The 17940-nt window shown below is 42.7% G+C and overlaps 1 protein-coding gene across 7 annotated transcripts in view; it reads left to right on the top strand.

Annotated features, from left to right (window-relative positions):
- Nucleotides 1-2339: 2339 nt before the first annotated feature.
- LOC109923201 (transcription factor COE3-like) overlaps nucleotides 2340-17940 on the top strand; it is a 417628-nt gene continuing 402027 nt past the window's right edge. For all 7 annotated transcript variants that reach the window (XM_048597446.1, XM_048597464.1, XM_048597443.1 and 4 more), the window contains exons 1-4: nucleotides 2340-2473; nucleotides 3865-4021; nucleotides 4730-4793; nucleotides 6768-6823. In XM_048597446.1, the coding sequence (XP_048453403.1) occupies nucleotides 2340-2473; nucleotides 3865-4021; nucleotides 4730-4793; nucleotides 6768-6823 (411 nt within the window). The remainder of the gene's footprint in view (nucleotides 2474-3864; nucleotides 4022-4729; nucleotides 4794-6767; nucleotides 6824-17940) is intronic.

Genomic DNA, 17940 nt, shown 5'->3' with positions numbered 1-17940 from the left:
TAGACAGGAAGTGCATCAAGAGTTATGGAGGATGGGCAGGAACATAGTGATAAGGCTATATGCAGATCACCCATGATCCTACTGAATAATGCAAAAGTTTGGAGGTGTAAATTGGACTTCCCCTGCTCCAAATTCTCAGGCTAAAACTCCTTAGAAAGTGATAGCAAACATGATATCAAATTATGAAGAAGTCATACTGGACTTCAAATATTAACTGTTTCTCTCCACAGATGCTGCTAGATCTGTTAAGTTTGTCCAGAATCTCTGTTTTTGATAAAAAAGCAATCTTTCTTTCAGAAAGACCCCAAAACAGTTTGCATATTACTAGAAAGGATAACCACTCTTTGAATTTGCATTATGAGAGATTTGAAACATTTTATTAATGCTTTGATATTAACATAAACAGATGACCAGTATTTCACCCCCAAAATATCTTTCATTCATAAAATTTGTAAAAATGCATGACAAAACATTTTAAAACTTGAAAATTACAGAACATGCACTAAAAATTTGGCTTATCCCCCATGCAGCATGTTCCACTTTTCCATGCCGCTATTGGAATACTCTTCATTATTGAAAACATACAGAGTCATAGTGCCACACAGTGCAGAAACAGACCATTCAGCCCAACTTGTCCATGCTGACAAGGTTTCCTAACCTGAACTAGCCCTGGTCAGAAATCATACCACGCCAGATTATAGTCCAGCAGATTTACTTCACCTGATGAAGGGGCTACCCTTCCAAAGCTCATGACTTCAAATAAACCTGTTGGACTATAACCTGGTGTCGTGTGATTTCTGACCTTGTCCACCCCAGTCCAACACTGGCACCATCGCATCAGAACTAATCCCGTTTGCTGGGTCTGGCCCATATCCCTGTGGCCTTGAATGTTGTGACATGTCCAGCACTCATCCAAGTAGCATTTTTTTAAGGTTGTGAGGTTTTCCTCCTCCACCTCCCAGGGACGGCATTCCAAACACCCACCACCCTTCGGATGAAAAAAATATTCCTCAGACCTCCCTCCTGCCCTTCACCTGAAAATTATACCCCTTAACATTACCCAGCATCTCCCGTTGAACGAAGTTTGTAAAATAATGAGGTAATGGATAGAGCTAATGGTAGTTGTCCTTTCTCTAGGATGGGAGATTTCAAGATTGGGGGACACATTTTTAAGGTGAGATGACAGAGATTTAAAAGAAAAGACATGAGGACAAGGGTGTCTGGGGCTGGGGGAGAGCACATTGCTGCTGCCTTGTCCTGCTCAGATGTAATTTAGTTACAGACTCTATCCTCAAAGAGTTAAAGGAAAGGGATTTTATTTTACCTGGGATTTCACTTTTTCTTAATTTGGATCTAGGGATAGGGAGGGGGTGGAGGTGATGACGATGGTGATGTCTGATGTCACTGTGGAGAACCCACCCCCAACCTGCAGCCAATCCTGGATAAGTCAGCCAGGGGAGATTTAAAGAAAGATCTCCTAATTTGGAGAGTGCGACCCCACCCCCTGACTGTCAATCGGGGGCGGGGGAGAAGCAGCTTCTGTCTCGCTCGCTCCGTTTTCTCTCTCTCTCTCTCTCTCTCCCCGGGGTGGGAGGGAGGGAGGGAGAGTTGGCAAATGTTGGAGCCCGGGAGAAGGAGCATTCCTCTGGGGTAGGAGAGGCACAAAGACTCGGGAAAAGGAGGGAGGGACCTGGTTGGGGCGGGTTGGGGGTGGGGGGAGTGGGGGGGCTGTGAGAGAGAGAGAAATTGAGAGAGAGAAGGAGAAAGAGGATAGGAGGCAATTTGTGGATCTGCAAACCACGCTGGTCTCCCCCAAGGGAGGGAGGAGGAGTGCAAGAGAAAAAAACCCTCCTCAGCTTTTGGCTCTCATATGGATAACTCACTATTCACAGCGCTGCTTCGAACGGGGTCTGCAGTTACATTCTACACCTCTCTCTATCTAGGTACACATCAGTCCACAAATATTACATGCATCCGCTTTCAACTTTACGCAGCTGAATTTGAAGACCTCTTTCAAGCGGAGAAACAAAAAGCCAACATGTTAATTTCTCAGTGAAAGCGATTTTTATAAGTGCAAACAACTCTGCTACGTTGAGGGAAGTGGCAGAGAGAGAGAGAGAGAAGCAGATCAGTTGACTGGTCCGGGATCTGTTATACCTAGCCGGTAGGCAGCGAAAGACAGGGGGAAAGGGTTTGCACTGAAACTGATACGCCAGACTTACACAAAACAAGGGGAAACAGCCTTGCAGAATTAACTATTGTGTTTCTCTTTGGAAACGCACAAGACAGCAAACACACACGCACACACACACAGACAAGACAAACAGAAGGCTGCTTTGATGTTTGCCATCCAGGACACCATACCAAGAGGTGGTATAGCCATGAAGGAAGAACCTTTGATTGCTGGGCTGAATCCTGCCAGGACCTGGATACATTCCGGCGGGATACTGGATGCGAACACCGCGGCTCAGAGGTTAGTCGGAACGCTTCCCAGTTCCTATTTTTTTTCTATTTCCAGTCAGGAGGAGGAGTGCTTGTGGTTGTGTTTTCAGTACAGATTCCAGCATCTGCAGCAATTTCCTCCTACATTACTGTCATTTTTACCCCCTCTTGCTTGTTGTCCCTGGGTGCCACATACCAATTTCCAAATCTTATGCCCAGCTCGGATGACCAAGAGCTGCAAACTCTCTCCATGCCCCGTTCGTACTGTGTGTATCTATTTGTGTGGGTGTGTATATCTATTTGTGTGGGTGTGTGTCTGTGTGTGTGTATGTGTATCTATGTGTGTGTGTGCGTGTGTATCTGTGTGTGTGTCTGTCTATGTGTGTGTATATGTGTGTGTGTGCATCATTCCTCGTTGTGTTTTTTTTTAAATTTCTGTCGTCCGGGGGAAAATTCGATATCAAGTCCTGGTTATTTTACCCACCCGGTGTCTATTTAGATCAGACTTTCTTTTCCTGCCTCCCTCCCTTCGCTTTCTTAGTCTCTATTTCTCCCCCTCTTTCTCCTTCCCTTCTTCCCGTCCACAATCCCTTTCTCTGCTTTCCATTCCCTTCTTATTTGTTGTCCGCTTGCTTCCTCCATCTCTTTTTCCCCCGACTTTACTTTTCTCATTTTTAAAAATCGCGTCCCTCCCCATTTTCTGAGTAATTTTTTTTAATAATCGCGCTTTGGAATATGTCATTTACCTCTCCGCTCTCAGAAAACCGTGCCTCGAAAACTTTCTGTCCTTTGTTGGAAATAGAGCAGCTTTGAGCGAAATGCTTTGTATAAAACTGAGTGCTTTACTTCTGGGAATCTCGTTTAGAGTTATTATGTTTTATCCTTGTTTCCGATTTATCCCCCCGCCTCGTTTATTTTACACAATTCATATTCCCTAACATATAACGTCCTAAACAAGACACAAAGTTTCCTCATTTTTTATCCGTTTAATTTCTCGCATCACTAATCTCTCCTTTTTCTCTCTTCCATCTCACAGCTTTTATTTCAACACCATCTTTTCCAAAGTAATCTCCATAACTTGCAAAATAAACACGAAAAGCCTTTTTACTAAAAAATATGACACGTCGCTTAGTTTCAACTATTTAAAACTTATAGATGTGTGGGCTTTTTAAAAAAAATATATAAATTAATTCATTGGTGTTAAAAATGTGAAACATGAGTGATGCACCGCAGATTTAACTCAACATTTCAAAAAAGAAACGTCACTTTCCAAGCTTCAAAGTAAATAAAAAGGTTGATTTCACTTTCCACGGGTTGTAACCGATTCAACTCTCCGTTCCTCTTCCGTTTACTTTCAGTTGTTTTAAGATCCGCCTTGTTACAAACACCTTTAACCGAAGCCCTTGTTCTCTCTGCTCGCAGTGGAGTCGGTTTAGCCCGGTCACACTTTGAGAAACAGCCGCCGTCCAACCTCCGCAAATCCAATTTCTTCCACTTCGTCTTGGCTCTGTACGACCGGCAAGGTCAACCTGTGGAAATTGAGAGGACGGCGTTTGTTGACTTCGTAGAGAAAGACAAAGTAAGTTGACTTCTTTGATTATTTACTTTCTCACTTTTCTCTCTGTCCACCTTCCCCCCCCCCACCCCATCACCCCCCCCACCCCCACTATCCATCCTTACTGTTTCCCTTCAAATCCCCCAATCTCTCCCATTTCCCTTCATGACTCCATCTCTCTTTTTGAGTTCTCAATTACCAGCTTTTTATCGTTTTGGCCTGAAGTTTTAGATGTCAGTTCCTCTGGTTTTATTTATTGCCACTTGAGTGTTACGTTTCTTAAACTCCTGGCAGTTCTGTGCCTTTCCCCTTCCTATTTGTCACAGATCCTCAAAACTGATTCCTTTAAAAGAAACCTAATTGGAAAATGTCCCTTTAGTCTACCTGTTTTTTTCCCCCTACTCTTTCTTAAATAAAAACATCCTGCTCCTTCCCTACCTTCAGAGCCGATACCCCACACCCAAACGTACTCGGAGCTGAGCACAGGAGATAGAAAGGGAGAGAGCTGTTGATAACAATTTCTCGCCGTCAGTGTCTGACTCTGAAACGCATTTAAGCAAAAACAAAAACAAAACCCGGCTCTGATATCAACCCGACAATCGCGCGAAATTCATCAGCCTCCCATTTCACTTCTGTTTGTTGAGGGTAAAACTCAAGTTTGCGTTTGGGCGACACGCGAATGCAGCTTGCATTCGATCCGAATTTAACGCCTTTTTGTGCTGTCGTCCGCAGGAACAGAACGGAGAGAAAACAAACAACGGTGTTCACTACAAGTTACAGCTTCTCTATAGCAACGGTAAGACACTCTCTCTCCCTCAGATTGCAACAAACAGCGCCAGAAATCTAAAAGGAACGCCACAAACTTTCCCCCCAAAATACCCCATTTTGCCATGTTTGAGGTTCGAGTTTAATTGCACGGGGAAACTACTTTTTTTTTAAAGATTGAGCTACATAAATAAATAACTATTATTAAACAGCGAGGATTGAGTAAGCAGAGTCAATTACAAACTTCAATTTTTTTTCAATGCACTATGCGAGGAAACAAAACTAATTTCAATCGTTTGGTAGTGATGTGCTGGAGTATTGTTCTGAAAATGTACACCACAAAAAAAAAGTATTTTTTTCAAGAACTACTCAAAATTATTTAGTGTTGAAAACTCCTAAAATAAAAACACTACCAATCAAAGATAGGAACTCCGGCTCAGGACGCACGCTGGTATCTAGTGCTGATGTTGATATTTACTGTTTGGAATTGTTGACATGTTTATATATTCTGCTACAAAACAATCTCAACAGCTTCAGTCAGAAGGCGCGATTTGTACAACACAGCGAAAATGAAATGAAAAGAACCAAAACAACTGTGGATGCTGTAAATCAGAAACAAAAAAAAACAGAAATTGATGGAAAAGCTCAGCAGTTCTGGCAGCATCTGTGAAGAGAAATCAGAGTTGGCGCTTCGGGTCCAGTGACCCACCAAGAAATGAAATTATCTGAAAACTTCTGTGCAAAAACTTTATACCAAGCTGTTTAAAAAAAAAACCCTGCATCTACATATAGATTTTCCGACGCTTAGGGAAATAATAATTTCATAAATGTATTGGAGATTTTCTTTGTTTTAAGAAGTAATTGTTGTTACAATTGGTCATGGGCGTTTAAGCCTCAGTTGAAGAGGAATTGTTTATGTAAGAAATCTATGCTGCCCTTATTTAGCATGACATTTGCGTAGGTCTATTTTCAATCGCGCTGTCACTTGTTTTATTGCTGTCAATTCTGAGAATGTTTTAAAATCGCGTAGTTAATATGTAAAATACTAGATCTGTTTATGTAGACGCTTGTGTATGAGAGATTTAACCGCTGAATTCGCTCTCACTGTTAATACACGTCCTGTAATATTTCACTCACCGCATCCCCCCCCCGCCACCCCCACCAACCCCCAACACACAAACACACAAACACACACACACACACAGATATACATAATTGCCAAATAACTTGAATGAACGACTGGCTTCTATCCCGTTACACAAGTCGCACGATACCTTCCAATCCGCAAGACAGTAACAATATGGTACTATTGGCAATGTCACTTTGTTCTGTTACAGCCAGAGTTGGAGACTTGTGGTCTGGTACTGAAATTCGATGTCTGACTTTCCCCCTCACCCTGGTCTGAAAGTATTTAAACAAGGGAGTGGAGAACCAGTGACTGCCTATAATGTACAGAGGGAGGGAAAGGAGAGAGGGAAAGTGGAGAGGGCAGCAAAATAGAAACCCGAAAGGCAAGAGTGAAATAGAACGAGGGAGATAATGGGATAAGGATAGGGGGAAGACAGGAAGAGTATGCAGGGGAGACAGATTTGGAGGGAAAGGAAAGGTTTGAGGGAATGGGGAAAGGTGGACAAGAGGTAGAGAAAGGGCAGTGGGGTGGGACTAAATGTAAGACTTATAAATTTACTAATCTGAAATAATTAAAAAAACACGCTGGGAATGTGCAGGACGTCCGGCAGCATCCATAAACAATAGACAGCTTGACTTTGACCATTGAAACACTTCTTTCATTAACATTGAATGGCTATAGTGTGTTTTAGTTTTGTAAACTTGTATGATTCTCTGCTCTCCTTGCTGAAGAGAAGCTCATTATTTTAAAACACCGAAATTACATTTTCCCTTAAATAAAAATATTGGTACTGTCATGTTATTGTAAGGGATGGGTCTGAGAGATACAACACGTTGAAGTACATTTCACTGAATTTACTTCATGCTTTTTTCCCAGGAATCCGAACAGAGCAAGATTTATTTGTACGGCTCATAGACTCAATGACCAAACAGGTAAGAGTTGATTTGCTGTGTCACATGCACGCGAGACAAATCTGTCTGATAATTCACTGTTGACAGTTTTAAAAATAAATAATGCCTCTCAATTTAATAAATTTATCCAGGCAAAAACCAAACTGGTTCATTAATATAACACAGCTGTTTTGACTTTTCTCTTGTCTGAAAAGAGGTGTTTTTTGCAACGATTTATTTTGCCACCTTGCATGATTTTCAAATTGAATTATGTTTTGAAATGGGTAACGTAACCACCGTGGACCCACGCTGACGATGTGGTGGGTCTGCCTTGATTTGCTATTAATAGCAATAAGGCAAGCCATTGAAGTATTGAACTGTTGTTGTCTTCTGTTTTTCTTCGCGGCTGATCAATAATTACAAGATGCGTCCTTCAGTGTCGCCACTGAAATTAATTTCGACTTCGGAAGGATTCTCTTGCCACCACTTCCTTGCCAACATCACCACCTCCTCTTCTCCCCCTGGGTGCATTGTCTGCTCATGCACAGCTTTGTCGCAGTGCTGCAGCGAGGGGCTATATGGTTTTACTGCACACTCTGTAGTCGCATGACGTGCAAGTTGGAACTGATCGATCTTCGCATTGGAAATGACCGTATTGGTTGCAAATCATGGAATGTTTGGTCCAGTTGTTTAATTTTTATTGGATTAATTTATGAGCAGGGCAGTCGTAAGAAAGTGACGAGAGATTTATTCACCTTTTTCTTTGTAGTTTGGAGATTTGCAACAAAAAGTGAGACATTAACATTGGCACTTTAAGTAATATTTCAATGATTTTCTTTGAAGGCAGCTTTGAGATATTGTATTTCAAATTCAGCTAACTATAAATGTGAAACATAGTTCCACCTTTCTTGCCTTACCAGTTATAAAATTCCAGAACCGCACTACTCAAATTATACATTCTTATTGAGGTGTAAAGCGCTCCCATATTTAGCTGACATTTTCTTATTCTGTCACTTTTTTTTTAGTCTTCATTCTGAGGGATGTTAATCATGAGGTAAATTCCTTACAGCTTCCAATGTAGAGATTCAGTGCCCACGCCAAACACCCCCAGCTCAGATACAGCACATTGTCAGATGCAGGGAAAATCTCTCTCTTCACTGCCCCACTAAATAATCCCAGGTCAGGCATTGCACGGATTTGATACAGAGTCAAAGTCCAAAACAGTTCCCCATCACATACTTCCAGACTGTGTGCAGCTTGGATTAGATATAGAGTAAAACTTTCTCTACACTGTCCAATCCAAACACTCCCACTGGCAGCTACAACTCTTGTTCTATTTCACCCTTGCAGTTTCACGTTTCTATTTTGCTACCCTCCCCACAATGCCCCACGAAAACCCCCCAGTGCAGGTACAGCACGAGGTTGGATTAAAAAAAAAATCTTCTGGGGTTGTGGACATCATTCACAAGGCTGCCATTTGTGACCAACCCTAGTTGTTCTTGAATTGATTAACTCTCTAGGCCATTTCAGAGGGCGCTTAAGAGTCAACCACATTCCTCTGGGTCTGGAGTCACATGTAGACCAAACGGGGTAAGGACAGCAGATTTCCTTCCCTAAGGGACATTAGTGAACCAGATCTTTTTTTAAAAACAATCCATGGTCATCATTGCCAGGCTCTTAATTGTAGATTTTTATTAAAATTTTGTTTATTTTCACCAGTTGTCAGTGTAGGATTTGAACCCATGCCTCTAAATATTAATCTGAATTACTAATCCAGCGACCACGATGCCTCCACCTTTCCTGATACAGAATATAGCCCTGTCTGCACTGTCTCCAATGAATAGTCCCAGGCAGTGGACCAGGGAGTAAGACACAAAGCTTCCTCTACACTGTCCCCATTGCACACACACACACACACACACACAGGCCAGATACAAGACATGTTAGATGCAGACAGAGTAAATCTCACTCTCCACTGTCCCCATCAAACAGCCTCAGGGCATGTACAGTATGGGATTTGTTGCAGAGTAGAGCTTCCTCTTGTTCCTGTATTTCTATTTCTTAGGCAAGCAATCTCCATGCATCAGTTTTGCAAGTTAATAGCAATTGGGACTATTTGTATATTGCTGGTTAATAAATGCAGGCAACGTATTTCATAAGCAGGTAGAAGAGCCATATTTTAAAGCCATTGCATTGAATTTGTATTTGGCCATTGACATCCAATTCTGAACAGGCTACATCACCACGAATTGGATTTCACTTCCATCATGTGAGAACAATTTCTTACAAGTATCTGAGAGCAGTGAGCTCATCAAGCCTCGTGTTGGTTACGATTTGTCTAACTGAATTATTTCAGATGGCTATAAGTGTTGAGAGGGTGATCGGAGAGAAACTGTTTCCTCTGCTGGTGTTGGTGGGAGGGGTGAGAGTTCAGAATTGAGTCACGTGACCTCAAATGTTACAGCCAGTCTCCTTAGAGGTGATGCCAGGAACACCCCTTCATACAATGGACAGTGGAAATTTGGACACTCTCCCATAAAACAGTTGTTGGACGGTGGATTGAAAAGGACAAAACTGTGACTATATTTTTGTTGGGAAAATGTACTAAGGATTACAGAAATCAGGCCAGTAAATTGAATGGTTGAGCAACTTGGAAGGGCTGAGTGGATTACTTCAGTTTCCATTATAATCGAAGAAAGGCAGGTGCTAAAGAGAAACACAGATCACCTCAAAGTGCAGACATGAATATTGGAAACACAGATTTTGTTTCTGCCCTAATGCTTAAGGATCATTATCTTGGGATAAATTCCACTTTTACTTTTACTCTCAAAGTGCCGTCTTTCCTAGAATCAAGACAGCTGTTTGTATCAAAAAGAGAAAATATAAAAATGCTGCTGTCCAAAATGATCATTTCTTTTACTCCTCAAGCCTTTCTTGTCAGTAGGGCAGAGCAAAATATGGAAGTAATCCATATGTAGGCTGCAATGATGGGCTCACAGATTTGTTTGCCTACTATTAGCAATTGCGTTTGTAACCGTCGTCCAGAGCCAAAATACTTGCTTCAACTTGTAATGTGTTAATTAGGCGGAGATTGTAACATGTTCAATGCACAGAGACAGCTGAGCAGATCGAACAGTTGTCCTCCTAGATGAAAGTTGAGAGTTTGCGTCTCACGTCTGTCTCAGGGGAACATAAATTTTAGCAGTGCCACTATTACAGGGTCGTAGTATGATCCTGAACAAAACAGGCTGTTTGACTCATTGTGTCTGCGCTGACTCTGTGGTACAGCTATCTGGTTAGTCCCTCTTCCTATTCTGTTCAGTTCCTGAGTATGATCTCTGAAGCCAGATCCTTGGCTCATTGTTTGCTGACGCTTCATTCTGAGCTGCTTTTCTTGGCAGCTTTAGTGGTGGTGACTAGCCATTGCCTTCCCCTTCTATCCCCATAGCCCTTCAAGTATTTATTCAATTCCCATTTGAAAGTTAGCACTCAATCTGCTTTCATCACCTCTTCAGGCAGTGCACTCCAAATCACTGTAATTTGCTGTGTAAAGAAATATTTCCTCACATTGCCTCTAGTTTGTTTGTCAGTCACCTCTTTATATATCAGTAAGGAGCAGGATTAGACCATTTGGCTCCTCAAACCATTTTACAAGTTGATCTGATTGTAATGTCAAATCTATGCAACCCCCCCGCCCCACCAATTTCCCCACTCAAGAATCTATTCAATTCTGCCTTAAATATTTTCTAGAATTCTGCTTTCCAAAGACTCTCAACACTGTAAGAGTGAAATATATTTGCCTAATCTGTTTTAAATAGGTAACACCTAATTTTAAACAGTGATCCCTGGTTCTAGATTCTCCCACAAGATGAAGCAGTCTCTCCACACCTACCCTGGTAAGACTGTCAGGCCAATCATCAAGTTCCTTTTATTGCTGAAGGTCCTGCCACTGGTAACAATTTCTCCTCATTTATTTCATGAGAATAACTTATGATTTTGAGTACCTCTGATGACAACATCTCCAGCTCCTCCCTTCTCTCTATTACAACTGGTGCTATATTCAAACAAATAGTCTCTGCACCAAGACTCTGGTACCCTGTTTCTACTATTGGAACAGGATCATTTTGCCCACGTCCTGCAAAAGAAATAGAGAAAAGGCTCATCTCCTAATCTTAGCATATACCTTAGTTCCTTTCTTACTGCTTCTCTTGGGGCAGCATGGTAGCTGAGTGGTCAGTGCTGCTGCCTCATAGCACCAGGGTCCCAGGTTTGATTCCAACCTCGGGCGATTGTCTATGTGGTGTTTTGCTCTTTCTCCCTATGTTTGTGTGTATTTTCTCTGGGTGCTCCAGTTTCCTCCCATAGTCCACAGATTTGCAGGTTAGGTGGATTGGCCAGGCTAAATTGTCCCGTAGTGTCCAGGAATGTGCAGGCTAGGTGGATTAGCCACAATAAATACAGGGTTGTGGGAATAGTGCAGGGGGTTTGGGCTGGGTAGGATGCTCTTCGGAGGGTTGGTGTAGACGTGATGGGCTCAATGCCTGCTTCCACACTGCAGGGATTCTAGGATTCTACATCTGCTCCCTCTTTCCCACATCTCTTGCAATGTTTGAACCTCTGTAATTAAATATCTGCCCATTCCACAGCACTGACATTACTCTCAATGTTATCATCTGCTGTGACAAACCATCCTTTGTTCTCCCCAACTCAGGGCCGTGAAGTTGTAAAGTTTTTACAGGATGGAATTAGGCCCTTCAGCCCACCGTGTCTGCACCAGTCATCAAACAACCAACTATTCTACTCCTGTTTCCAGTACTTGACATGTACCATTGTATGTTACGGTGTTTCAAATGCTCACCCTAATAGATATTAAATGTCTGGAAGGTTCCTGCTTCTACCACCCTTTAGGCAGTGAGTTCCCAGATGTCCACAATCTTCACCGTGAAATGTTTTTTGCCTCAAATCCCCTCCGAAACACCTGTTCTTTACCTTAAAACTGGGACCCACAGCCATTCGTCCCTCTTCTGGGGCGAGAGGTTTTACCCTATCAACTCTGTCACTGTCCCTCTGAATTTTGTACACCTCAGTCAGATCCCATCCTTTCTAAAACCCCCACCCCACCTCCACAGCCTTCTCTGCTCTAAGGAAAACAACCTAAGCTTATCCAGTCTGTCTTCATAGCTGGATTGCTCCAGCCCAGACAATATCCTGGCAAATCTCTCTGCACCCTTTTTAGTGTAGTCACGACCTTCAGTGTATCCACCAGAACTGCACACAGTGCTGCAGTAGTGATCTAACTATCACTTCATACACCTCCATCGTAAACCTCTCAACAAATAAAAAAGAAAGAACTGCGGATGCTGGAAATCGGAAGTCGCTGGAAAAACTCAGCAGGTCAAGCAGCATCTGTGGAGAGAAAGCAGAGTTCCCCTTCTTCAGAAATGAAGAAAAGTTATTGGTCCCAAAATGTTCCTTCTGCTTTCTTTCCACAGATGTTGCCCAACCTGCTGAGCTTTTTCCATCAAATTCTGATTTTGTTCCATCATAATCTCCCTGCTTTTGTATTCAGTGCCTTGACTAATAAGAGTAAGTATCCCGTATGCCTTCTTAACCACCTTACCTACTTATCCTGCTGCCTTCTAGGATCTGTGGGCTTATGCGCTAGGGTCCATCTGATCCTCTGTACTTGAAACCATTTCATGCATCAAATGGCCCCAGTTAAGATGGAGTCTGAAACCTTTATACCCTCAGGTCACGTGCTGTGATCATATCATAAGCATGTGTCTTAAAGATATACTGTATTCTAGCTGTGAGACACAAAACCACGTTCCTCCCATAAACCAGTTCTTGCTCTCATCCTATTTCTCACCAAAATGTTACCAAGAACGCAACATCAAGTTCCAAATGTATGTTGACAACACACAGCTCCAACCAATCAACACCCCTGAGTAGGATGGGTCTGATTATTTATCTTGATTTGTCCCTATGATAGATGAAATAACCTATCACCACCAGAGGGGCGCAGCAGCTCAAGACATTTAAGAAAGAAATAGATAGATTTCTAGAAGCTCTAGATTTCTAGAAGCTCCAGGTGGCAAGGGGAATTCGGGAGAGAGCATTGAGCTAGAAGGTCAATCATGTTGGATGGTGGAGTGGACTCGAAGGGCTGAATTGCTGGTTCTTTCCATGTTTCTAAGAAGACAGATCACTACTACCTTTTTGAGGGCAGTTAGGAATGGGAAACAAACGTTAGGGACACTCACGTACAATCAAAAAATAAAACCAACTCTAGAAATTGGAATTCTTTTAACAAAGCATTGCATTTGCTTGATGAATAATGAATGACATGTTGAAGTACCATTCATAACTGTGGGAAATGAGTCAAAATGTGGGTTTGACTGTTCTGGAAGAAGACTGGAAAAAGTCCACTAAAGAAATACTTTCTTTTTACCTCTTGCCTCTCCCTTGATGGTAGCATTGTTTGTCTTGCTTTAGAGACATATGCCTCTCTACTACAATACAGGGAGTCTGTTCTGTCACTTTTTTCTGTTGCAGTGCTCAAAGTCATGACCCTTTGTTTCCCATGCTACGTCTATTTTTCTGCTGTTTTTCTTAGCAGCAGACAAAAGTCTGTGGTTTGCAGCTAATGTATGGACTGGATTTTTCCATTAGGCAAAGAACCAAAAGTTCGCGGGTTTTAAATAAACTTGAGAATCCTGCACTTTACACCTTTTGCGTTTCTTTTCACAGACCACTTGCAGTATTGGATGAGCCAGAATTTCCTCCAACTAAATTGAAGCAATTGTCTTCAGACCCTATTGCAAAGCCTGTCCCCAAGCCACTGGTTCTGTCCCTAGCACAGAATTGATGGCCCGAAGGTAAGGGGAGGTCACTGCCTAGTGGTATTATTGCTGGACTGTTAAATCCAGAGACCCAGATAATGTGCTGGGGACATGGGCTCAAATCTCACCATGGTAGATGGTGGACTTTGAACTCCATAAAAATCTGATTAAGAGTGTAATTATTAATTAGACAAAATTGACAATCTAATGGGTGTCAGGAAAAGCCCATCTGATTCACCAATGCCCTTTAGGGAAGGAAACAGCTGTCTTGAATTGGTCTGATCTACATGAGACTCCAGACTCACATCAATGTGGTTGACTCTTAACTGCCCTCTGGGTAATTAGGGATAGGTAATAAATGCTGGCCTAGCCAGCAACATCCTCATCCCATGAATGAATAAAAAAAAAGTCTTTCTTTTGCACTATGATCAGATCAAAGTTCCACCTTCAATTATTGTGGCACCTTTCTATATTTTTTTGTCCTTTATTCATTCACGAGATGAGGGCATCACTGGTTAGGCAGCATTTATTGCCCATCCCTAATTACCCAGAAGGCAGTGAAGAGTCAACCACATTGCTGTAGGTCTGGAGTCACATGTAGACCAGACCAGGTATGGATGGCAGTGCCCTTCCCTAAAGAACATCAGTGAACCAGATGGGTTTTTCCCCAACAATCGACCAATGGATTTACAGTCATCATTAGACTCTTAATTTCAGATAGTTATTGAATTCAAATTCCTCCATCTGCTGTGGCAGGATTCGAATCCAGGTCCCCAGAATGTTATCTGGGTCTCTGGATTAACAGTCTAGTGATAATACCACTAGGTCATCATCTCCCCAACAATGAGCTTCTCTTGTCCCTTGAACTAAAACTGAAGTTGCTGGAAAAGCTCAGCATGTCTGGCAGCATTTATGATGAAAAAATCAGAGTTAATGTTTTGGGTCTGGTGACCCTTCCTGTGTTCTGACAAAGGGTCATCGGACCCAAAATGTTAACTCTGATTTTTATTTCTCCATAGATGCTGCCAGACCTGCTGAGCTTTTCCAGCAACTTTTGTTTTTATTCCAGATTTACAGCATCCGCAGTTCTTTTTGTCTTGTTTCACACTTGGAGTGACTGGATTTCAAAAATACTTAATTGCCTCAACTCATCAGAGCTGATCACCATTTTCTCAGATCAAGCAGTGTGAATTGGTGTTCCCTTTGAAATTTGACATCTTGCGTAATTCCTTTTGAACTCGGGAATGAAAAGCTTCAGCAACCTGTCTACTTTTTTGTAACAACACTCAAATACTTAAACAGCCATAGAATGCTTTGGGCTATCCTGAGGAGGTTTCAGGTGTCACATAAATGTTCTTACATTCTAGGAAGGAAATTTCAGAGATGTCCTGGGCAGCTGAAGGTAGGGTGGTGTGGTGAGTCATAGAAAAAGTAGGAGTAGGAGCAGGCCATTTGGCCCTTCAAGCTTGTTCCGCCATTCAGTTTGATCATTGCTGGTCATTCAAACTCAGTATGCTGTTCTCGCCAACTCCCTAAGGAAGTGAGAGCAATCATGCTTTCACTTTTTCCAGGCACTAAGCACTGGAATTCTATCCCTAGTCCTCTCTACCCCCTTCTCCCTTATGACTGCCCTTAAAACCTCTTTGATTAATAAAATCTACTCCTTTGGTTAATTAAACTGGCCCATTTGATGAATTAAACTTACGTTTTCAAATTAATAAAACGTACTTCTTTGATTAAACTTTTCATCATCCATCAGATAGTGTCCTCGTGTCTCATTGTGAAATTCTATCCGATAAAGAGCCTACAAAATGGCTTGGCGCCTTGTGTAGAACATTGTTTCATCCTCAGTTGGAGCCGTACTTTTGGGAGGATGTAGAGCACTGGAGACAAGTTCAGAGAAGGCTCACGAGAATGATTCCTTCAGTTTGTAGAAAGGTTGGATCGAGTGAGACTATGTTCCTCGGACGAGTGACGATTGAGAGGAGATTCAATAGAGGTGCTTATAGAACATGAGTGGGGGCGGGGTTTCTGGATGGGGTCAGTAGAAGGATTGAGAGAAAGGTTTCACAGATTTAACGCAATATTTTTTTAATTCACTCGTGAGATGTGGGTGTCACTGGCTGGCCAGCATTTATTGCCAGCTGCTAGCTGCCCTTGATCTGAATGGCTTGCTAGACCATTTCAGAGGGCAGTTGAGAGTCAACCACATTGCTGTGGGTCTGGAATCACAGGTAGGCCAGACCAGGTAAGGATGGCAGTTTCTTTCCCCTGAAGGACGTTAGTGAACCAGATAGGCTTTTCTGCTAATCAGTGGTGGTTTCATAGTCACCAGTGGATTCTTAATGCCAGATTTTTAAAAATTGAATTCAAGTTCCACCATTTGCTGTGGCAAGATTTGAAACCAGTTCCCCAGAACTTTAGCTGATTTCCTGGATTAATACCAATGGGCAATCACCTTCTCTAACAGCTGACAAAAGAAGTAATAGTGACATGAGGAAACACAGTGTGGAGGCTGGAGGAACACAGCAGGCCAGGCAGCATCAGAGGTTGAGGAAAGTTGACGTTTCGGGTCTGGACCCTCCATGAGGAAAAATGTTTTTCTTGCAACAAGGACTTAAGGTGTTGCCTGAGAGTGTGGGGAAAGGCAGGTTCAGTTGAGACATTCAAAAATGAATTGGATTGTTATTTTAACAAGAAGAACGTGCAGGGTCACAGCACTAGGCGAACCTCCTCTGTGGAGACACGACGAGCTGAATGGCTCCTTCTGTGCTCTAACAATACTTCAGCTCTGTGAAGCTGATGCAGTTGAGTTTATAGCTCTAGGAAGTGAGAGACTTTATTTTATCATGTTTTGTTTGGTACAGAGCATGGAATGCACAATATCATTGAATCCCTATAGTGTTGGAAGAGGCCAAAGGGCCCACCAAGTTTGCGATGACCCTCTGAAGAGCATCCCACCCAAACTCAGCCCCACCCCCCACCCTAACCCCCATAAACACAACTAACCCACGTAGCCTACACATCCCTTGATTCTACAGGGCTATTTACTGTTGCCAATTCACCGAACCTGCACACCTTTGGACTGTGGGACAAAACTCCGCACAGACAGTCGCCCAAGGGTGGAATTGAACTGGGGTCCCTGGCATTCTGAGGCAGCAGAGCTAACCACTGAGGCACCATGCCACCCTTGGCATAATGAAGAACAGAGGACAACAGGGAAGCTGATCTACGAGATGGGGAAGGATGAGCTGGGAGGAGTTCCTAGATAAACAGTAGAATGCAGCTGGTAGAGGTTTATAAAATAACATCTCTTTCAAAGTTCTTTCAAAGGACCAGTCCAGGCACGATTGGCTGCATGGCCTGCATTTCGCTTTTTGTGGGTTTCCTGGATACTCTGGTAGATTAGATAAAAGGACAAATGTTCGGGCTGTGCTTAAGACAGATTTTTATGTACAGACCAAAGGCCTATTGGGCTATTAGAAAGTTTAGCTGAGGCCGTGATTTATAAGACAGACCATGAAGTATTGGTGAATGTTTTGAAAGTTGAGTTGAGGGGCTTCTGTTTATAGACATAGAAAACAAAGCACAGGAAGAGCTGAGTCAGCCTGTTATACTTAATTATACCAGTGCTACCTCTTCAACTGGAGAAACCTTCTCCAATCATACACCGGTCTCCTGTACTGGTTGGTGTTGGTTAGGACTCTCACCGCTGTGCCAGCTGTACTGCTGGTGAAACATTGCTCCTCAGTGCCTCTGTGTTAGAAGCCGTAACTCCCTCCTGAAGAGACTGCCCAGTTATCCCTTGATGGAAAGTTTGTACTTGCTAACTTATTTTTAATGATTTGATTTGATTTATTATTGCCACATGTACCTAGGTACAATGAAAAGGTTTGCTTTGCATGCACAACTTCAGGCAAACTGGATATGATGCCTACCACAGCCGACTAGCATGCTGTACCTCAATTGAGGTGTAGCCACCTGGGAGGAGGAGGCGGGGAAAAGTGAAGGGAATCCTGATTCTAGCAACAATGGGGTTGGGGCTGCGCAGTTGTGATTCAATAAGAGTAGGCTGGAGGGTGTGTAGAAAGGTAAAGATGAAGGATTGTGGTGGTTCTGTACCTCTCCCCTGGCTGTGCATCTGTCTGCATGCAGTATCTGTGCGAGATAGAGAGATGCACAGGGAGCAGATACCAACGACCTTTCCCTGACAGTTTATTATGTAGATAGATACTGTCTCCTGCTGCTGCACACAACACCAGATTCTAGCAATGAAGAAACCATTTTTCTTCATAAACTGGGTGTCATTGCCTGTGT

The sequence above is a fragment of the Rhincodon typus genome, chromosome 1 (genome assembly GCF_021869965.1).
Source record: "Rhincodon typus isolate 14 chromosome 1, sRhiTyp1.1, whole genome shotgun sequence".
Taxonomy (NCBI): domain Eukaryota; kingdom Metazoa; phylum Chordata; class Chondrichthyes; order Orectolobiformes; family Rhincodontidae; genus Rhincodon; species Rhincodon typus.
Note: the sequence above shows the minus strand (reverse complement) of the source record. Positions and strands in the feature narration are given on the sequence as shown.